At 39.2% G+C, this 23,484-nt stretch overlaps 1 protein-coding gene across 2 annotated transcripts in view; it reads left to right on the forward strand.

Moving 5' to 3' along the window:
* ap1m3 (adaptor related protein complex 1 subunit mu 3) overlaps positions 1 to 23,484 on the forward strand; it is a 34,530-nt gene that overhangs the window by 5,779 nt on the left and 5,267 nt on the right. For both annotated transcript variants that reach the window (XM_084909551.1, XM_084909552.1), the window contains exons 2-9: positions 4,280 to 4,436; positions 5,054 to 5,121; positions 5,812 to 5,942; positions 13,962 to 14,109; positions 15,674 to 15,800; positions 20,222 to 20,364; positions 21,380 to 21,451; positions 21,739 to 21,897. In XM_084909551.1, the coding sequence (XP_084765677.1) occupies positions 4,280 to 4,436; positions 5,054 to 5,121; positions 5,812 to 5,942; positions 13,962 to 14,109; positions 15,674 to 15,800; positions 20,222 to 20,364; positions 21,380 to 21,451; positions 21,739 to 21,897 (1,005 nt within the window). The remainder of the gene's footprint in view (positions 1 to 4,279; positions 4,437 to 5,053; positions 5,122 to 5,811; positions 5,943 to 13,961; positions 14,110 to 15,673; positions 15,801 to 20,221; positions 20,365 to 21,379; positions 21,452 to 21,738; positions 21,898 to 23,484) is intronic.

Below are 23,484 nucleotides of genomic sequence, written 5' to 3' on the forward strand. Positions count from 1 at the left end.
TTGGTTTTGAAACAATTTAACTAAGTTCTACATAAAGATTTTTAGCACTCTGTCACAGTTGAATGCCATTTAAAACAATTAGATCTAAAAAATATTTGTGATGCACGTTGATATTCCAGCAAAACTTCCCAAACTTTAAGCAGACACTACTGCGGGTTAACTTGAAAGGGATACATTCCCACTTGGTTGTAAAGAGACCCGGATTATTAAGTAGCTGTGCTTTGCTTCGGGGCATGAAATATGCTAACTGATTGCACAAGGTTCTCTGCTGAAAACAGTGCAGCACTGCTTGTTTTTCTGGAAATTTGAGTTTAACTGACACACGTTTGAACCAGAGTGGCACGGCAGTGATATGTTGACACTTCCGTTTCCTAAAGGTGATATAAAAGTTTTTACAAGTCATTCTTATGATTGGCACCGTTATTGTTACCACAGACTAGTTATTTTCAGAATCATCATAATCGGATTATGTGAAATGTCTCTCAGATGCAATTTTGGTGGGTTTTCTTTTGTGTTGTTTTTTTAAAGGTGGACTCAATGCACTAAAAGAGAGAATTACACAGAGGAAAATTGGTGGATAAAGCAGTCAATAAGAAACTCATCACAGCTCATCACAGTAAATGAAAAGAGTGATAAACTTTCTTGGTCTTTTATTGATTTATTGTCTCAAATAGAAATTAACTTCAGCCGACTTGTCAAGTATGTGCACATTGGTTGTGTACGGCCAGCGATGTTAGTGGCCTTTTCTTTGCGGTCCACATGTTCTATATGCCATTGTAAGTGCAGTAGGAGGCAAGTGTTATAGTGTTATATATTTGGGCTGTTTATACTTTATTTTTTCAATTTTTTCAATTAGAAATGGATACTGTTATATGTAAAACAAAGAAAATAAGTGAATTATCAAATCAAAAATGTTGGACTCAGCAGATGTCTGTATCTTCTGTTGGAAAATCACTGTTGACTAATTAATTATTCCCCTTTTTGATGCAGTAACCAGAAATGATTATGACCACCACATAGTTAACCTGCTGTTGAGTCAAGTCTGGAACATATGTGTGCTGATGTTTTTCCCATCAAGGTGTGATTTTTAAAACTGGCAATTCAAAGGACACTCTTCCATGGGCTTTCAATATTGCAGCTCTTTTTTGATATAGACTTGCCTACAGCTCACTCTCTGTCTGGTCACCTCTGAACTGTTGCCTGTGTGTGTTCTCCTCTCATAGAATCTGATCAGTGGCCTGTTCATATCCTTCTTCTCCCCCAGATTACTTTACTTTGCTGGAATGTCCTTTTTTTATTTCTTATTTCCTCCTGTCTTTGTTGCATCTGCCCCTTTGTGACCTTTGTGCAATAGAGGCTCCTCTATTAAAGAAGATGGGAAGCTTTTTGTGTTTGTGTGCATGCATGTGTGTGTGTGTGTGTGTGTGTGCGTGCATGTGTGTATGCTTGCCATCTAGATCCCTGAAGCGTACAAGCTTTGATCTCTTTCTTCACTTCACCGTGTGCGTCCGGAGACTAGAAAGACTGCTAACTCATCTTGTTATGTTTGTCTGTGTGCGTGTGTATGTATGTTTTCATTAAAATTAGGAGGAGTGGTGCTTTCTCTGGGCTGAATGAAGCAAGTCTTGTCATATCTGTGACTAGCATCGCATGCTGATTGGAGATGTTACAACATTCAGCCTCAAGTCTCAAGACAGACCTTGATACAATTACACCCCACCCCCCAGTGTGTAATATAGAACAGATCTGAAAAATGTTCTGTGATATGAACGTGCGCACTTTTGTCATCATTTTAAATCCTTGACTTACAACAGCGTAAGAAGAGTTTCTGGGTCATCTTTTTCCTTGGTTCAGTCACATATTGTTCTTTTTCATGCTGTGTTTTATTTTCATTGTGTCCACAGTGGAGTTTTTTTTTCTTCACAAAGTAGACGCTGTGTCTTGTGTAGATGTAGCAATTGGCCTATAAAGTCAACTAAAGCAAAGCCAATATATCAGGATCTCTTGTGACAGTGGTCTGAAAAAAAAAAAACAGAATATGTGCAGTCGTAATTTTTTTTATTTTTTACTTTTAGAAGTTCAATCACAGACATGTACTCACTTAACTAGATTAGTAGCTGTGGTGGGTGTGTAAGCTCACACCCGCCTTTTATTACAAACCGGTTCCAGCTCTTTTTCGATGGTTGTTGAGTCACTGACAAAGAAGAGGACTCAAGGTTCACATTGGGAAAGGTCTGTTAGATGTGTGTTTGCACATTTTCCAATTTGCAACTGTTTAAAAGTGTGTCTGTGACTGATGGAAGTGCTATTAGTGTTGCGGGTATATAGTGATGAATAGTATTGTCGCGATACTAGAATTTAAAACTTGATACCGATACCCAGGAAAATACTCAATATTTGACACCTTTTTTTTTAATAAAGGAGGAAGGAAAAAATGACAAAAAATCAATAGGGTTTTTTTTGTAAAGATTATAACAATACAAATCTAACATCAATCACAATGTTTTTGAGTTGTCTGGCATATAAAGTAATGTAACGTGGTGCAACCCCCCCTCCCCAAAAAAAAGGACAATAATATTTATAGGTGGTTTGAGGTAGTACTGTGCTTCTCATGACTTTGCACTTTTCTTTACTGATCATCTGATGAAAAACGTATCCTCTTCCTTCTAACTTCAAGCCATACTTTCTAAACTGGGGCTCTAATACACAAAAAAGTGCTTAACTATGCCTATCTGTTCCTGATATTATACCAATTGCTTATTATCAGTAGATTGGCTAAACAACAATAGCTGGTTACAAACTAGCATTTTGCTAGCTAATGTTGGGTTTGAGTGTCCTGAAAATCCCTCCAATAAACCCTTTAATTTTTTCACTCTCGCATTTATTTGCTAAAAGTCCAACAACATTAGATACACTTCAACCAAAGTTTCACTAACACTAGGCTAATAGCAGCTAACAGTGCTATGAGCCTACAGCAGTGCTAATTTTCACTGACTCATCTCTTCTTATTTGACTCCTTTCACAAAGTTTTAAAGCCTTGAGTAAATGGACATGGACACTATTGTCAGCCTGCACTTAATGCAGACAAATGGCAGCCAGAGTTTGACCCAGCGTTTTAAGTTTGTTTATTTTGTTCATTAGGTTATCTAAGTTCATTTGGTTATTAGACTCCTTGTGTTTTCTTCCCCTGTATTTAAGTTTCCCCTCACCCTTCGTGTTTCATGCTGCGTGTCTTATGTTATCAAGTTTGTATTATCATGTCTGTCTCATGTTTCCTGTTTTATTTTGAAGGAGTCGTGTGTTCTTTGTTCATTGTATTTAGTTTCACTTCCCTTGTCCCTTCATTAGGCTCATGTCAGTCAGCTGTTCCTCCATGTGTTCCCACTTCCCCTAATCACCTCCTGTGTATTTAAGTCCTCTGTTTTCAGTGTGTGATTGTCAGGTCGTCTGTTGTCCACGCCATGTTTCCCATGCTTCCAAGTTCCTTGTCTAGGTTTTTCTTATTGTTTGTTTAGATTTCCCAGTTTAGGTTTGTGTTAATTTTGCTTCAGTTTGCCTTGCCCTTTGTTTGTACCTTTTTTACCAGCCATATTAAACGATTCACTTTTTGTTAACATTCAAGTTTTGTTCCCTGTTCCTTGGAGTCTACATTTTGGGTCCTTTTTTCAATTCATACAGTCTGCCCTCGCCAGACTGTGACAGAATGGGTATCTAAACTGATAGTAATTCTTATTAGTTTATTATCACTTAGTATCTTAGTACTGTTTCTTTCAGATATAAAATGAATTTTTATAAGGGAAAGGCTAAGAATTAATGAGAATTTATTTTAAATTTGGTTTTAAGATTTATTTTTTTGCCAATTGACAGCAAGGAGGAGAATATACCATAAATGTCTAGTAGGACTCAGGGACATTGCATGCCTTGGCTATCATTTCAAACCTGGAAATCTTCCAACCCTTGCTAAGGTCTGCTCTTATTCTTCTTTCAAGTTGAGAAGTTGGTCATTCATCATTCATGATCAGATACCCATCAGTCCATTAAAACTACAAAGGAGAGATTCAAGCTGGAAACACATTTTGCACATTTCCACGGAGGATGAAAAAAAAAATATAACCCCCATTCAGGAGGTTAGAGGGTTTTTTGTCAGCCATTGGCTTCTGTAGCTTCTTTAAGCTTGAGTGCAGGTTTGGTATCTTTGCTATAAATATTTAATGACAAAGTCCTCTTTAATATCATCCTCTGCCTCTGTATCTTGTGTGTCTTTATGTTACTCATCCAGGTTCTGATTTGCCGTAACTACATGGGAAACATGGACATAAATGTGATCGACCAGTTCATGCCCATTCTGATGAAGAGAGAAGAAGATGCTGAGATGACGCCGCTGATCAGCCATGGCTCCGCACACTTCATGTGGATCAAACACAACAACCTTTACTGTATCCAAAGAGAGTTTACTGCTGCGTGATGTGCTCTGTGGTGCCTGCTGAAAAGAAGCCTTCACTGCAGACACTATAAATATCTATGTGAATTCTCCACTTTACCACAGTATAGTTTTCCATTCTGGCTGACATTCCTGCTTTAGTTCTTCAAAGTGACAGCCCTCCCATCAATCATTTACAGCATGTAATACATATACCTTAATTCCTTAATTGCATCTTTCCAGGACAGATCTATAAGAAGTCCTGTGTTTCAGGTTGCTTCTGAGCTTCTCCACTTAAAAAATTGAACACAGGTTCACTATGATGTGTTATTCACTGTCTGCAATATTCCACACTCAGTCTTACTTACACATTATTAATTCAGGAACATATTCCAGTTGTTAGTAGTATTCCCAGTGCACTGCATTACACAGCTGAGCTCTTTTACCACCCTGTGGCCATGTTTTTAGTTGCTTGAAAGTCTCACACATTTTGTTAACTTTCAGTTATGCTGCATTCGTCTCATAATTACTCCCAGTAAAGAATAAAACATGCCTGCTTCATGTCTTCTAACAGATTAAAAAACATTTGCCTCTTGTAGATAAAACTTTGTTTCTTAACAGTCTTTTTTTCAGTGGTGGCAATCACTAAGAAGAATGCTAATGCTGCTCTCGTGTACTCCTTCCTTTATAAAATAGTACAGGTGAGTGTGATGTTTACAGTTCATACTTTTTATTCCAAAGAAGGAAAAGTTGCATTTGCATTCTGGAGTCGTCTGATTTTCTATGTAGGCAATACACTTGGTTTGATTCTATTGATGAAATGCAGGAACAGTTGGTGTTTCTGCACCGACAGTCTTGGTTTTTGGTTTGGGTTTTGTTGTATTTCTTGCAAAGTACTTTGTGACATGTACGGTAAAACAACAATGGCACTCACAGAATACTTCCCTCCCAAACTCTTACATTTATAAGAACGTGACCTGGAGTGGTACCACATTGTAATAGGCTCCTTCTTTGATCTCCACCTCTACCTTTCCAACACATTTCAGGAAATATGGCCTAGTAGCTGTTTCGCATAATTCTGCTAGCAGACGGCCAGATAAACAAAGAGCTCTTTTCTTGCTAGAGGAATAAATGTAACCAGCTCATTGTATAAATTATTGGAATAGGTCTTAATAAACTGCAGTATTAACCAGTTGACTATGAAGTGTAAGCATATCTATTTATTTTTCCCCTATACATATCTTTTCAGCACTGATATATGAAAAGATAATAATAAAAATCTTACTGTGGGATAGTAATAACATACAGTATGTGTGCACTCAATGTAAAAAGTACAGCTCAGCAGCTTGCATAGGATTTTTCATAGTAGCTGTTTATATTTCTGTTTCTAGGTATTTAAGGAGTACTTTAAGGAGCTTGAGGAGGAGAGCATTCGCGACAACTTTGTGACGGTGTACGAACTGATGGACGAGGTGATGGATTTTGGGTTCCCTCAGACGACTGAGAGCAAGATCCTACAAGAGTAAGACAAATGTCACACAAGTTGACAACAGTCCACAAACCATTGCGCCACGTCTGTTTGTTCAAGTGTAAAAACACAATACCTCAGACTGGGAAGCATTTTAGATTCAAATAAATAATAAGTCAGCACTTTATCGAAATATGTAAGCATAGACGGAAATACAGGAAATACAATTAGTAAGGAAAAAAATACTATACAATTCTAATGAGCTTAAAAGTTAATATTTGGCATGACCACCTTTATTCTTCTACACAGCCTGAACTCTCTTAAGCAGCTTTGTAGTCATTTCTTTAGGTATTTTTCAGGAATAGTTCTCATGCTTCTTGAAGGACATTCAAAGCTCTTCTGTAGATGTTGGCTGCCTTTTGTTGAAAATTTCGTGCTGAAAATTAAACTTCCGATGGCATTGCATGGCAAAATCTGACAAGCTCTCCAACACCACTGACTGAAATGCTTTCCCAAACCATGTTAGAGCCTCCACTGTTTTTTACAGACAACTGTAGACACAGTAGTATCTCTTGTCCTCCTCTGTACATTCCGATAAAAATTTAAACCAAGAATTTTACATCTGGATTATCACTTCATTAGACCAGCTGATTTTCAGCCCAGTACTTGAGTAATTTGGCATACATCGGCCTTTATTCCCTGTTTTGCGTCCTTAAAAATGGCAGTGAACTACAGTGAACAGTAGTAGTTCATCTCTCAGTTCCAGTTTCAGGTCTTTGCTGAATTTCATATTTCCTAAGGACATGGCATGTCTGGTGAAGGTATTTTTATTTAATTTTTTTCCTGCCACTTCTTGTTTTGTCCTCCACTTATCCAATTTCCTCACATTTTTTGAGGTAATGCTGCATACCATGGCAAGACATACCAGGTTTTTGGCACGTGGTTCTTTGGGAATCACCTTGTTGGTGCAAAGATACCATTTTATGCCTGTCAAACTGTGTTATCTTTGGTATTTGTTCTAGATTCAACTGGAGAAATGGGAGCAAATGATGTGTTTTTGCGACAGGCTGCTGGTACCAAAGTGTTACCAAATTTAAAATGGAGTCTTTGTAAAATTGTCTGTAATATTAAGTAGAGATGGACCGATCCGATATTACGTATCGGTATCGATCCGATACTGACCTAAATTACTGGATCGGATATAGGAGAGAAAATAAAAAATGTAATCCGATCCGAAGTATCACAAAATAACCTCACAAAACGCGCTACTTGGCATAACCCAGCTCAGCGCATCGGAGCAGTATGTGTCACGTGATAGAGCGGCTGTTGTCTGCGAGACATGTCGGTGGTCTGGTGGAGCATTTGGAGCCTCGCTACATGCTTCCAAACTGTGGCATTCTATCTCAGAGAAAACTATCCCAGAGAAGTAAAGTGTGTAAGTGCATCTCTGAATGTTTGCATAGTATTTCCACTTTAAGCATAACAACTGATATATGGAGCCACAGCTGGACTGGCCATCGGAGTTCCATATTGAGGCGAATGGAAGCGATTTGTCCCGTACTTCAGCTAGAATGAAAAAAAGGCACAAAAAAAGGCTGGAGTTATTCTGTCTTTGCTGCACAGCTGCCCTTCTTCTCTCATTCTCTCCCCCCTTCCTCCCCTGTTGCTACTTCAATCATGGAACTGATCAATGATCTTTTCTGTCGCAAGTCCCGTCTTACTTGTTTGTTTATCGCCCACTTTGCGCCAGAAAGAGGAGACCCGCGGATAAAGAACAGCTGCTTGATAAGCTGTTGTTAGACTTGATTTAATATTAATTTCTAGTATCAGCTGATGTTTGCTGGAGCCATGGCTGTAAAAGCTGCTGGTCATGATATCAGTTTGGATATGTGGTGAGAGGGAAACATGGATATGAAACCAGGAGATGTCCTTACTGAATCATCAGCTGAACAGTGATGGACAAACAGGTTTACCTGTTATGTGACATGAATGAGTGGAAGGGAAGCTATGAACTGTTTCTGAGAGACAAATAACACCAGGATCCTTTTCTATGTAGCTGACAGCTGGTAACTGTGCAGGGGCGGGTCTAACAAAGTTTTGCCAGGGGGCAGGTGGGGCATTAACAGGAAAAGGGAGGCACAAAAAATACTTTTCTTTCTTATTTCATTTAAAATGATGAACTTTTAATAAATAATTATCTGAATCTTACAACCAAAGTGGTCATCTGATTAAATGTATAGAAATTCATTATTGTATATAGTAACTATTAAGTCTAATATACATCCTAGTAAGCTATAGTACTTTTTCCTTTGGGAAGGTACCATCTGTGCAGTCTGCAATTCTGTTGTAGAAAGATGTTGAATCTATATAAATATTGTAGAAAAATAATTGATTTCTGTGCATTTGTTTTACACGTGCATTAAATTAAAGTTGATTATGTCAATTAAGCATTGTGAGGTGGGGGGGGTTTGCCTAATATTTTTGCTGGGAGTTGGCAAACCTATTAGTTAGGTTGTTTAATATTTCTGCTAAGTACTCTTTAAGATACCAGAATAGGAATGATGGTGCAGCTTTAAGTTTATTAGATTGATCAGTTTTGCTGAACTATAAAATAGTTTGGGTGCAGTGTATTTTTTGCATACAAGTATAACAGAATAGCTTTAGTTTTGTTTTTTAAAACTTGAGAATGAACAAAATGTAGCAACATATTTATAAAAAAACAGTTTTATTGATTAAAAAATACACTATATCGGATTCATATCGGTATCGGCAGATATCCAAATTTATGATATCGGTATCAGACATAAAAAAGTGGTATCATGCCATCTCTAATATTAAGACACAACACTGGTTCATCCCCTGAGTTATGTGCAAAAGAAAAAAAAACGTTCCAAAAATGTCCACGTCTGAACTAAAAATGAGTGAAAAAGCAGCCAATGTCCAAAGAAAACTGAAAAACCCTCAGAAAGCCTTAAAGGACTATTGCAAAAGAGAAAGCTCCTTGGAGGTAAAATATAAAGAGTGGTGAATAAAGATTTTTGCATGGTACGGTATATTTCTTTGATATTTGTGTTTAAACTATTTTGAAAGTATTAGCTAACCTTTCATTAAAAGAAAAAGGAAAAAAAGACATCATGAATGGCCAAACGCGACAGTAATAAAACTTTAATACATTATCTTTCTCATTGCAACACCATCAAACTCTGTCTTTTGATATTTTCTCAGAGAGACACCCAGTGGCAAAACTTACACTCTGTGCGGTGGACGTAAAAGAGGGCTTGTAGAAATTGCTTTGGTGATTTTTATATTGGACAAACCGTGAAACAGCATGGCATTTAAAGTGAACACTAATCAGGCTGATGAGGTGAAAGTTACAAACTCTCAAAGCCCATAATTGCTGCATTCCTGTCTGGTTTTAATGTAACCACATTTACTCAAGTGATACCTGTATCATCCATCAGGGAACAAAACAAGAGTTTTTCAGTGAGGTAACAGCTTCATATTTCATGGTGCAAGTTAGCGGGAGAGAGGGAATGAGAGCAAATGATGATTCTGTTTGAAGTGCTCTAGGCCATTTTTTTCCTTCTCATTCAACTGAGCACAACTGGTGACTAAAATTGTAATGAATGGCTCAGCTTTATACACTGAGTGAAATGAAGTGAAGCCACTGCTATTCTTTGGACCACTCATGCTTTGTGTTTGAGCTGTACACAGGGTTGTTTTGCTTTTACCCTCCTCATGGCTCCACAGAGAGACTTTTGTTTCCAGGAGAAGGATCAACATTCACTCTGAAGCCCACAGCACCACAGGCACATAGGCTATTAGTGTGTACATTTTATTTGATTATTTTATTTTGCTGTGAATATATTGTGCACGCAATTTCTTTGTCTTTTTTTTGTTATTGCTATTAGCTGCTGCTGTAACAATTTGTCACCATCTTTATTTACAGGGTGCTTTATCAGAAACTTTCACATTTGCATAGTGTATTGTTTACCTTTTTCATGTTTTATGTGATGGATGTTTAATTTAATGTGGTTTTGGCTTTGGTTACGTGTGTGTGCGAGCGCACGCGTGCGTGCGTATGAGTGTCTGAGCGTCTGAGTACTGCTGATAATTACCAGGCTCCTGTTGGCACTCACACACAATGACACCATCAGCTGGACACACTCAAGACACTCAGACAGAAATCCCTGCTCTTCTCTTCCCCAAGGAGCCATACAATTGTTGTCTCTCACACACTCTCTCTTTCTCTCTCTCTCTCTCTGACACACACACACACACACACACACACGTTCTGTCTCTCTGTCTGCAGGCTACTTCAGTTCTCTGACCTTTTCATGCCCCCAACACTGCTCTTCTCTTACATTTTAACACTATCTACCTGGCAAGAGTATAACTGTGTGTCTGTGTGGGTGGATGCAAGTGTGACTGGAGGGTTGCGCATGCACATGAGTGAGTTCATGTGTGCACATACGTAGAAATCTTCATCGGCGTGTAGGCGTGTCTGTGTGTGTGTCTCCTTTGACTGCTATTGTTATGCTAATCCATCAGTTTGCTGCCAAATCAGCTTCCAGACCCTTTCATTAGCATTTCTGAGGAGAATCAGGGCAAAACAGAACAAACAGCAAAGCAGCAAAACAATCCGGCGTCAACCCCAAACCCACTTGTCGCCGCCTTTCATCTCTCAGCACTTACAGACTTTCCTACATGTCAGCATGCATTCAAGACCCGCTAGGTTGGAGGAACTAGGGCAGAAAACACAGAAAAATCTTCCGCCTCAATCCGTCAATCAATCCAAAACTTGTTTATTTGGCACATTTTGTGGATGAGATTAGATAGAAAATTTTGATTTTAAGGGAAAGCAAGACTCTTCTTGTTTAGCAGGATTTCACACAGTTAGAAATCACACAATCTCACAGTCAAGTATGTTTAGAACAATCGTAGTTAAATCGTTTTATAATAAGAATAGTAAGACTTAGCACAGAGAGCTGCCAAGTAAATCCTTCAGTTTTGGAGGCTTCACAGCAAGTTTTGTTTATTTTTGTCCTTTTTTTGGTGTTGTCTGCTAAAAAAGGGGAAATATTTTAGATGGCATTTTGTGTAATAAAAAAATACTACATTTAAGCAATATGGTCTCCTTGATGCTAAGAAAAAAGTGTTTATTGCAGGCTTGAAGAACATCTTTTTAAAAAGTTAATTTTCTGGACAGTATTTTTATACGTTAGCCTTTAGAAGTAACACGTCTCCTTACAAGATTACTGCCATTAACATTAGTCTGTTACTTTACAGTGATACGTGACAAAAGCAACTTGTTGGAGCACTTTTGTTTTACCAAACGTGACAGTAAAGTATTATTATCCATATACACACAATGTGAATACTTTCACAGTGTCAAGGGGATCTTCTCTGCTAGTAAGCAGCTGTGAGGAAAGGGCCAGAGACAGAAACACTGCTAGCACATTAGGGAATTTTTATTTTATTTGTTTTATTGAAAACAAAATCAAAAGGCCGATATAATACAATATTTAACAGAAATGGATTGCTTATTAGGAAAAAAAACCCAAGATCACAAAAACAAAACTAAACTAAATGATTGATTTTCAGAATGAACTCATTAGATTAAAGTAGTGTTTAGTACTTTAAGTAGTTACAGTGTAACACATTGTGCCCAGCGATTTGATGTACCTGCACTTATAGAACATCGTACTGAAGTCACATTTCTTTTTAACTCTTCACTGATGCTGTGCATTCATACAGCTCACACCCACAGCCAATTTAAATTCACCAGTCAACCTAGCATGCATCTCTTTGGACTATGGTAGGAAGCTGAGCCAATCAGGAGATTAAAACCTGTACGCGTTATTCTGTGGGGGGACAGCGCTAACTACCACACCACCATGCTGCCCAGTACTGTTGAGTGGTTGGAGCAGTGGCTTAGATGGCACTAATAATACAGGTTACATTCAATATATTCCTGAAAAGTATGAAAGGTGAAATGATAAACATTGCATACCTGCTTTAGAGATTCTCATTTTCAGCAAATAGAGATTTTTGAGGTTTGGAAATGCACCTGGAGCATTCAGGTCATTGATATGTGGTTTTATCTAAGGAAAGCTTGAAGGCCTGAGTGGGAGAATGAAAAGATGAGAGACGGCTAAACGGAGGAGGAGACAGAGGAGAGGAGAAAGTGTCAGAGTAATGAACTCAGAGGGTGGAGATAAGCAGCTGCTTCAGAGAGTGCACTTTGGATCACTGTCAGTCTGTCTTTTTTGTGCCAATGTCAAAGAAACTGATTAAATTCAATTTAAGCTGATACTTTTTCGAAGTACGATGAACTCTAATTTCAATTTCTCCTGCCAAGTACCAGCATTTAATCATTGTAAATAGTAATATACTCAGACACTAACATATATCTAAATATATACAATACAAAAATGACTAATAACCCTTCAACTGGAATAACTGTTTACACTTCATATTCTGGGGGGAAATAATTGGGAGGCAGAAATATCCAGACAGCTCTGCAGTGGGAATGAGGCCACTGAGAGGTAAACAGTGATGGGGGGCAGGTGTTTGGGTAAAAGAGGCCTGGTCACATGATGTTTATCATAGTGCAGCTCCCTCTTATTCTCATGACAAGTCATTATACATCCCTGGAGTCGAAGAGGACCGGTGAAACAAAGCTTTACAGCTTGGTTAAGAGCGATGAGGTAATGCAGTGCTCTGTTCTCGGGTAGAGGCAGAATAGTTACATGTTAAAATGTATAATGAGTTTATTGATTTGTTCTTAGTACAGTTAATATTAGACCTAATTTAGAGCAGTATATGTACATTGTTGACATTTTTCAGAAGTTGCACCATTAAATATTTTTGTCATCAGCCTACCACTTAAATTATGTAAATGTATGTGTTTAATGGGAAAGAAGTTTTCTGTGTCTGTATATCCTGAATAATATCACCCAAGTGCCATAATTCTCTCTTAGTGTTGAGTATTTTTAGTGTTTTTTTAGCACATTGTTTTGGTTTCACATCTGAGGTTTTGAGTCGGCTTGGCCAGTCTTAGTAAGCAGAGGGTGGCTCATTCCCGTAGACAAGATCTCTGTCTTAAGACTCTAATTTAACTTTCAGTACCAAAGAGCTGACTGATTATCTGCAGAATGCAGCAGCAGCTAAAGAGTTGGTTGGTGGCATTAAAACTAGAGCTGAAAACAGAGTATGTATATATAACTGAGCAGAAGCATGAATCCAACTTTAAAGGCTTTACTTCAGCCAGTAACTGATCATCTTTTGTCAATAAAAGGCCTCTAACCTCCATTATTTCTGTCAGTGCATCCTAACACAGTTGCAAGCTACAGAGAAGCCTCAACAAATCAAAGAAAACTGACAAACTTGCTTCAAGATGCGTTACACGCTGCAGGTTCGGTTCCTTTGAATCAGCTGTCCCAGTCTTTCCTCATGTCCCAGTAGACACTTGATTCGTTGGTTCGTATTTACCCAGCCAATATGTCATTGTTTAGTCTCATGTAAACAAATGCATGTATCGCATTATTATCCGTGGCTACAGCCCCAATTGATTTATGTAAATCTGTTTTCTAATTACGTTCATGAATAATCTTCGTACAGCACAAATACAAAGCTCCTTTAATTTATCCACGCTTGAGTAACTCATTTTTTTTAAAGTCGTGGGGTGCGATTAATGCAAAGCGTAGAAACGTTCCTCAAGAGAGATTTGGTTCATGTTGCTAGATAAACACGCTGTTTGTTGCCATTTTCCATTTAGATATCTTTGAGTTAAGGATCTCACTGTTGTTCTTAGGCCTCTGAGAAGCTGTCAGTCTTTAGAGGAGATGAGGAGATTAAATTATAATTTCAGCCTGCTGCAGTTTATCGTGGTACTCCTCCAAAATTAGAAAGTGCTGCCTCTTTCCCAGACACCTTCATGAAGGCTGCGATCATTAGTTTTCAAACTAGCTTGATGAATGATGTGCATGGGTTTTCAGGTGTCCTACTCAGCAGGATTACAGACTGACTTTGAACACAACTTGAGCTTCTCTCTGCCTTTGTCTCCTTCAGGTACATTACACAGCAGGGCCATAAATTAGAGGTCGGGGCACCGCGACCTCCTGCCACCGTCACCAATGCTGTGTCCTGGCGGTCAGAGGGCATCAAGTACAGAAAGAATGAAGTGTTTATGGATGTTATAGAGTCGGTAAATCTTCTGGTGAGTCAATATCACAACATCATAAAGAGCTGTACAGTAAGAATGTTCATTTCCAGCCATGCGGTGACCATGGTGTCATCAAAACAAATTTAATGTACATAATATGGCTGTTTTTCATTAGAATTTTTTTTTTTTTTTTCACCATTGAATTCAGTTACAGGAAGTAAACTAACATAATAGAAAACACATGAGTCTCATTTTAATTTCACTATCAGTTTGTACATTGTTCAAACACCATTATCCGTTTTTTAAATCCATTGTCTAAAATCGCTGGACTTTCTCAAGCGGTTCAAATAGACTTGGCTTCCTTGAGGCTAAGTGGATGTGCGTTAGTGCTAAAATTATCTTTCCTTGAATTGAATCGCTGAGTAAATTGTCTCTGCATCAATAATCATCCATTCTGTTCCAGTGGAATATTTTTGTTGTGTTTTCTTTGAATGACTCAGTTTATTTCTAAGGTTACTCAGTAAATCAAGCAGACAAAATACCTCAGGACAAGTCACACACTATGTTTCTTGTGAGTGAGATGACTGTACAGCATTTTTAGTTAATTCATGGTCTAACTGCTGGAAAATAGAAAGGTTCAAATGCCCACCTGCTTTATTTCAGTAAATACTTGGTGGAAAACACTTTTCTTAACTAAAAGTATGGAAATGCTAACATCCAAAATATTTCATTACATTGTAATTTTCCCTTTCTTTACAGCTATTACATCCCCCCCCCCAACCGGGCTTAAATGGACAGTAATACCACGGTGTGCAAATGTGACGTTGTCAGGCTTCATGACCCAATTAGAAGAACTTCTATTTTTATTAAGGTCTAAGATTTCCTGCAGCAAAAGAAGAACACGTTTGAATACGTGAACATGCTGCGTCTTCAAATGCACAAAAGAATCAGATCTTCTCTCATGTGCCTCGTGTTTGAGGCAACACCTCAAGGACAATCAAGTTACAACTGCAGTTATGAGTCATGGAAACTAATTTGGTGGAGGTGTTCAACCACTACACAGGGGTGTAAAAACCAGTAACCGCTTCCTTCTCTGTGAACAGGGACTTTTTTTTTATGATGACAGAGTTTTATTTCTTTATTTTTTTATTTTGAGGTATTTTCTCCTTTATTGAAGTAGTAAGGAGTAGAGCAGGAGAAGACACAGCACAGGGCCGTGGGTTGGACTCACACCCAGGCTGCTGGGTTTTAGCCATGTGGTAAATGGTTGCCTCCTCACCCATTGAGTGAAACTAGCACCCCAATTTTTCTTTTTGTCTTCCTCACCAGTGTTTTACTTACTGTTCTTACACTGCATGCTAAAAGACTTTCTGTTTTGTCCCTCAGACTGTGTGCATCCTCTGAATGGTTAGGTTGATTGGTTTGTTGCTTTCTTCTTCTGGGAACTACATATCTGAAAAGTGTAATTCTTCAAATAACGAATATGTATTTAGTTCAAGAAAAGATTGTAATCATCAGACTGAGCTTTCACAGCTGCAAGGGGCAGATGTGACTGTGTAGCTTATGTATTCACAGAATCTAAACAAACTAATGTTAAAATTTATTTTCTTCTCTGTAGGTGAGCGCCAGCGGCAGTGTCCTGCGCAGTGAAATAGTGGGTAGCATCAAGCTCAAAGTGGTCCTGTCAGGGATGCCTGAACTTCGACTGGGCCTCAATGACAAAGTGCTGTTTGAGCTCACAGGCAGTAAGTAACAGTCACCCACAGCCATTTGTGTCACTAGAAGCCTTTATTACAGAGCTGAACACTCATGCAGGCAGCTGACAGAATGAAAAATGATCAGAATCCCTGTATATCTGTGGATTTATCTCAGTATTATACATTTAAAAACAACATCCAGCACACATAAGGGTTGTAACACTTGAAGTCAGTGAGGAAAATTTAATTGGAGCTGGACCTGCATGTGTTTACAGTAACTTTTAAACATTATTATGTACCGATCAGGCATAATATTATGCACGCCTAATATTGTGTTGCTCCCCCTTTTGCTGCCAAAACAGCCCCTGAAGGTGTGCTGTGGGATCTGCCACCAAGATGTTAGCAACACATCCTTTAAGTCCTGTAAGCTGCAAGGTGGATCAGACTTGTTTTTCAAGCACATCCCCACAGATGCTTGACTGGAATGAGATCTGGGGAATTTGGAGGCCAAGTCAACACCTCAAACTTGCTGTTGCTAAACCATTTTTGCTTTGAGGCAGGGCGCGCTATCCTGCTTTCATCGGTGGTCAAGAGTACTCTAACACTTTTCTATTAGAATCAGCATTGACATTTGCAGTAATTTGAGCTACAGTTGTACACGGGCCAGCCTTCATTCCTCACATGCATCACTGAGCCTTGGCCGTCTATGTCCCTGTTGCGAGTCAACCACTGTTCCTTCCTTGGACCTCTTTGATAGATACTGACCACTGCAGACCAGTAACAGCCCACAAGAGCTGTTGTTTTGGACATGCTGTAGACTTACACTTGCCCATTTTTCCAGCTTTTTGTCCACATCGATTTGGGGACAAAATGTTTACTTGCTCTTTAATATACCCCACCCACTAACAGGTGCCAGGATGAAGAGATAACCTGTGTTATTCACTTCATATGTCAGTAGTCATAATGTTTTGCCTGATCGGTGTAGTATGCAGTCTATTTTCTGTAACTGATGAAATGACAGTAAGCCTCTAAACGATCAGTAGAATGCTTTATTGCTTTTTGATACACTTTCTGCTTTGTTTGGTGCTGGTTGAGCTTTTGGCTTTTCACTCTCCCCTTGAACTCACCCTCACGCTTTAGCTCCTCTTTCTACCTAAATCCCATGCATAACTCTCTTCCTACCTCTACCTCCCCCTCTCTGCCTACCAATTTTTCCACCGGTGTTTCCCACTGCTACATCTTTTCTCGCCTACTCCTGCACATCCTCCTCCTCCTCTTCCATCTCTTCTTCCTCCTCTGCTTTGCCTTCATTTCTTCCCCCCCTACTGTTTCTAGTGAAGGGGAAAGGCTCCTTCACTGTCTAGCGTCTTTGCCTCTGTGTTAATCCTCACCCCGGGCTACAGCCCTGCAGATGAAAGGTGAGGGTCCCCGGCTATCCTATGCAGCCTGCAATCCCCCTGCTGTGTGTAGGAGTCTGGGATATAGCATATCCTCAGAAATAATGATCAGAAATAATGATCAAACAAACGCACTGGCAGATGCAAACACACACACACACAGACACACACACACACGCATGCACGCACACACACACACACACACACACACACACACTCAGGGTGAATGTTAAATATTAAAAAGTGTTTTGCACTCTCATCTCCTGCAGTTACATTTTACATATCATTTCCCAGTCATTGGATTATCATAGTTGCTTGGTTTGTACTTTTTAGTCACAGCTTGATGCAGACAAAAAAAGAAAGAAAGAGGAAGTATAAATCATTTAATGCTGCCCTCCGCTGGCAGAAGTCCAGAACTGTCACCACACGGAGCTGAAATAACCATAACACAAGTCACTCCTGTGTTATTTACTGACTGAAAGCAAGCAAAGAAAATCATTTATATCCCTTGAATGTCTACAGCTGCTCGCATATTCTCTAAGTAATTCAAAATTCTCTCTCAGTGGCCTCAATGGCTTGTTTAAAGTCAGTGGAGTTTTAGGTTTTTAGACTGTGTGGATTGGGTAAAAATGACAGACGTTTTCAAAGCAGCCCATATAATCATATTATGAGCTGCAGGCTACTTTGCATGCAACTAACAATTATGTTGTTATCAGTTTGCACTCTTATCATTTTCTTAGTTAATCAGTTTCCCCACAAAATGTCAAAGACTCATAAAAATGCCCAAGGTGACAGCTTTTAATTACTTACGTTTATAACTGACAATCAAAAACAGAGAGGTATGTTGTTTACAATAATATACATCAAACATTAGACTAATCAATCTTCACATTTAAGGCGCTTAAATATTCCTTTGGCCACTCGAAGCACCATTAAGATGCTTTAGGCATTTATCAGTTGTCACTATAACCTCTTTTTTTCCCCCACTGTGTGACAGTGGACAGAAAAACAGATTAGGATGCTCTTGTCTACTACTGTGCATTAAAGACATGCTCAGTTTGGATCTTCTTTTGCTGCTGGTTCGGTCAATATTGTTTGGAGAGAGATAAAACTAACAGCTTTAGAATCGGCGCAAAAACGGCGTGAAAACAAAGCCGTACCCTCGACAGATCAGAATCAGCTAGCTGTCGGCTTTCAGCCCCGACCGTTTCCGTGCCGTCGGGGGAGAAAGGCGACATCTCACTGATTCTGATCCGCGGGTCCGCGCTGTGTGTTTACGTCTTTGTGCAGAATCCGTGTACCTGCTCTCATTTACTGTCTTAGCTGTTTGGTGGTTGTTGAAATTTTGTGAGGTTTCACCAGAGATTCTGGCATTTCGGGCAAAATAAATTTATATTAAAAAAATCGATTCAGGATTTTAATGAATCGATTTCACGTTATCCAAGCTAGAATCGATTTTAATCGATTATAAAAACCCACCCCTAACTAGCAGGTTGCTGAGTAGACATCTGTGTAGTGGTTTGTTTGAAATCTACCACTTTTTCCTTCAGTTTCCTTGTCAAGAATTAACTTCCTGTTCAACTGAAATGCCTTCCTGTTTAACTGAAATGCCTTCCTGTTTAACTGAAACGCCTTCCTGTTCAACTGAAATGCCTTCCTGTTTAACTGAAATGCCTTCCTGTTTAACTGAAACGCCTTCCTGTTCAACTGAAATGCCTTCCTGTTTAACTGAAATGCCTTCCTGTTCAACTGAAACGCCTTCCTGTTTAACTGAAATGCCTTGGTTTTTCAGTAGTGTGTGTGAGAGCGTTTCAGTAGTGTGTGTGAGAGCGTTTCAGTTGTGTGTGTGAGAGGTAAAATTTCAGTAGTGTGCGTGAGAGCGTTTCAGTAGTGTGTGTGAGAGCGTTTCAGTAGTGTGTGTGAGAGCTAAAATTTCAGTAGTGTGTGTGAGAGCGTTTCAGTTGTGTGTGTGAGAGCTAAAATTTCAGTAGTGTGTGTGAGAGCGTTTCAGTTGTGTGTGTGAGAGCTAAAATTTCAGTAGTGTGTGTGAGAGCATTTCAGTAGTGTGTGTGAGAGCGTTTCAGTTGTGTGTGTGAGAGCTAAAATTTCAGTAGTGTGTGTGAGAGCATTTCAGTAGTGTGCGTGAGAGCGTTTCAGTTGTGTGTGTGAGAGCGTTTCAGTTGTGTGTGTGAGAGGTAAAATTTCAGTAGTGTGTGTGAGAGCGTTTCAGTTGTGTGTGTGAGAGCTAAAATTTCAGTAGTGTGTGTGAGAGCGTTTCAGTAGTGTGTGTGAGAGCGTTTCAGTAGTGTGTGTGAGAGCTAAAATTTCAGTAGTGTGTGTGAGAGCGTTTCAGTTGTGTGTGTGAGAGCTAAAATTTCAGTAGTGTGTGTGAGAGCGTTTCAGTTGTGTGTGTGAGAGCTAAAATTTCAGTAGTGTGTGTGAGAGCGTTTCAGTAGTGTGTGTGAGAGCGTTTCAGTTGTGTGCGTGAGAGCTAAAATTTCAGTAGTGTGTGTGAGAGCATTTCAGTAGTGTGCGTGAGAGCATTTCAGTAGTGTGCGTGAGAGCGTTTCAGTAGTGTGTGTGAGAGCGTTTCAGTTGTGTGCGTGAGAGCTAAAATTTCAGTAGTGTGCGTGAGAGCGTTTCAGTAGTGTGTGTGAGAGCGTTTCAGTAATAATGTCCCTTACGGCACCTCATACATTATTGTCACATTTGAAATACTAAATAAATTGTTATAAACAGCTAAAACAACAGTGCGTACAGTGCAGGTGTGACTATATCAGAAGTCATTCATATCGCTTGAATGTCTGCAGAAATCAGTGAGTTTCATTTGGGGGGGATGATGGCAGCAGGTATTAAATACAAACTGTGTACTTGTGTGTAGCAGCAAAACTAATTGTTTAGTGGAGGATGAGAAGAAGGCACTGTGAGCTGGTAACACACTGCTTTCAGTGTGTGTTTGTCTGAGAGAGAGAGAGAGATGGAGTGAATGTTTGTCAGTCATCATTACCTTGACCTTGATTTCCCCAAGGCTGTGTACAAAGCTCTCAATCTTTGTGTGTGTGTTTGTGTCAGGAGAGAAGAGCAAGACAGTGGAGCTGGAGGATGTGAAGTTTCATCAGTGTGTCCGTCTGTCACGCTTTGAGAACGACCGCACCATCTCCTTCATCCCCCCTGATGGCGAGAGCGAGCTCATGTCCTACCGCCTCAACACTACAGTGAGGACACATAAACATTATCAAAAGAGCACATTCTTTTCACATTAGGTCAAATGACATGACAACCCAAAAAGTGTCTTTATTTTATTGTTTTTATACTCTTTGATGTTCATTTTTGTTGTATTAAGCTATCTACTTATAGTGAAGCTTGCTGATCATAACTGATCTTCACAGTCATAGTTAATTGGTAAAGTTGTTAACATCCAACACTTTAAAAGACTCAGTTTTAAAAATAGCATTACCCAGCTCTTTTTGGTCAATCGCAATAAAGAAGTAAAACTTTCACTCCTTTAGTGTACTTGCATGGACATTACTGTATCTGAGTCGCTGACTGTATTTATAAAAAATAGATGTAGCCTCCACAATGTTACCCAGTGGGGTTGAAACCTTAAGCCTTATTGGAGTGACCTTTTTTTTTTTTTTTAGCTTTGTTAGCAAGGTGCACCAGTATTACAATAAGACAGTATTGGTGTATTACATATACACAGATAAATAGTGATTATTGGTAAAGAAATATCAAACCACAAACTTTATGTCAGTACAATTAGCAGCACATCAGGCCATATTATTTGACATTTAACTTTGATTAAGATGCTGTAAAAAGGACCAAGAATAAAAAAACAAAACTCAAACTAGCTGATGTCATGCCTAGCAGGTAGCTAGTAGCTAGGGGCACCTCTGTTGTCACTCACCTTTCACTCAAAATGTTGAAGTACTTCTGTTGGTCTTCAGCAGCTCAGCCAATAGTTTCTGCACAAACAAATACTGTTAGGAAACCTGGATAAAATAATTATTCCAGTTACTGCGAGATAGCATGATGAGACTTTAAAACCAAGATAAACCAGGATAAAGTGATTGGATGTGTGAATGTTATTTACAGCCTTCTACAAGCACAGCCTCAGCACTGTTTGTCTTGTTATGATGTGTGCAGCGATGCACTCGATTGTGCGCTCGGCGCATTTCTGACCTTGTGTCCACTCTCTGAATCCCTCACCGACCTCTGGATCTCTGACAGGTGAAGCCTCTCATATGGATTGAGAGTGTGATTGAGAAGTTCTCTCACAGCCGTGTGGAGATCAAGGTTAAGGTAACGATGAATGACACACAAATATATGAATGCACACACATAGAGTAAAATGCACCGTATGCTTATCTGGGTTTAAAGTGCATTAGTGCCTTCACTAAAGCTGATCTATAATTTATGACACATTCAATGGATTGCTGTTTGCCATCTGTTTGTTCGCAGTGTGGTGATGCAAAGTAACAACACTGTTGCATAATTGCAAGGTCTTATTTGAATTTGGATGTGCATGTGCTTTTTGTTATAAAGATCTTTAATGACACTTGAACTCTGTTCTCTGACACCATCTGCAGGCTAAAAGTCAGTTTAAGAGCCGCTCCACTGCCAACAACGTGTCCATTCTGGTGCCGGTGCCCAGTGATGCTGACTCACCCAAGTTCAAGACCAGCACAGGCAGCGCCAAGTGGGTGCCTGAGAAGAATGTGGTGCAGTGGAACATCAAATCTTTCCCTGTTAGTGTGGCCTGTAAACAAAATATATCATGTTGTCATTACTGATATTTTCTCACAGACACTCACAGGCATAGTGCTTCTCAACAAGCAGCAATAAATAATAGATTAAATCAAATATATATTAGTCCCTTAAAAGTAAATACTGCCCAGAGAGTGAGCTGCCTTGACCGAGGTTTGCGTTCTGAGAGTGCTTCCTGTTTATACTATAATTCATATACTCTGATCTATGTTAGACACGTGTGTCCATTTTTCAAAACGTACAGCAGATGGCGCAAATTCTGCTTTTGCTTTAAATGTAGTGGCTCAGGACCAACTATGGATCCACTATATATATATGAAGGTTTTTAAGCTCCCCTTTTCCCAAGTGATGCTTTGAAAGCAGAGCAGCAGCAGCTCGATGCACTTCTACATAATCCTGAAACAGAATATCTGTCAGAAATGAAGATGTGTTGTGAGAAATATTAGACAGCAGCCATTTATCACTTTATCGCCAAACTTCCTGCATACAAAACCAGACACAATCACATCTTATCTCCCTATTTTCCACTTTGTTTTCAGTTTGTGTCAGTTTCTGCTCTGTAGCCTCCTCAAAGGAAAATTTAACTGGCTTGAAGCTCAGGTTCTTTTATCTGTCAAGTCTTGATATCCCCTTTCGTAATTCATTACACATCTAATATGTCAGGGAGGGTTAGCAATTGCAGCTGTAAAGTATAGTTGACTAACTTGCGTGTGACTGTGCAGATGATTTTCCATCACTCGCAGCCTTTGTACCCTGTAAAAGGACGTATTCTCTCCAGTCTCGAGGTTTAGATTGAGGAAACAAACAGAAAGCGGTTATAGAGAGCGCTCATCCACAGTCAACCAGCTGTGAGCTCCATCCAGCTCCGTCTGACTCTGTTTTTATAAACACCAGAAATGTTTATGCAGCATTTATAAGTCAATTTGCCTTCAGCTATTTTATAAGCATGAATATATGTATCTTTGACATATTTATCATTTATTGGATATTTCTTATCAGCCTTAAGCGAGGGCAGAGCTGATAAGGTTTCCCATAGCAACCGTGTAAAAAAAAAAAAATGTTTCATATTCAGTTCAACAATGAGGTTTTTTTTGTTTGCAGTTATTTCGGTTTGTCGGTTTATTGAAGTTTAGAAACGACATTACCAAATGATTATTATGCTTAATCAGCTTCTTCCTGTGACAGATGGGTTGCTGCATGAATGCACAATTTTCCGCCACAGTTAGAATAGTTATTTTAAAGCAGAGTGTTTCTGTGTTTGGGCTTCTGCCTGAGCTCTTCTCTTCGGTTCAATGTGGGCAGGGTTCAGGCGGACAAAGGTGATGTCACATACAACAGCGTTTCAAAATTGTAATGACACTTGTGTTGTTTTTTTTTCCTTTGTTGCCAGGCTACTTGGACAGAAAAAAAGAAATTCACTTGCACAGTACTAGTGAAGCAGAATAGATTAGTTTTTGTTTTTTCTTTTTCTTATTTTTTAACAAATGAGCAAGAATGCTCCAGTTGTCGCTTCATCACTCTAAAATCAATCCATCCAACCGTTAGCTTGAGCTGCTTATTATTTAAAA

Source organism: Perissodus microlepis, chromosome 17 (genome assembly GCF_051167445.1).
Source record: "Perissodus microlepis isolate ML-2025 ecotype Zambia chromosome 17, ASM5116744v1, whole genome shotgun sequence".
NCBI classification, from domain to species: Eukaryota; Metazoa; Chordata; class Actinopteri; order Cichliformes; family Cichlidae; genus Perissodus; species Perissodus microlepis.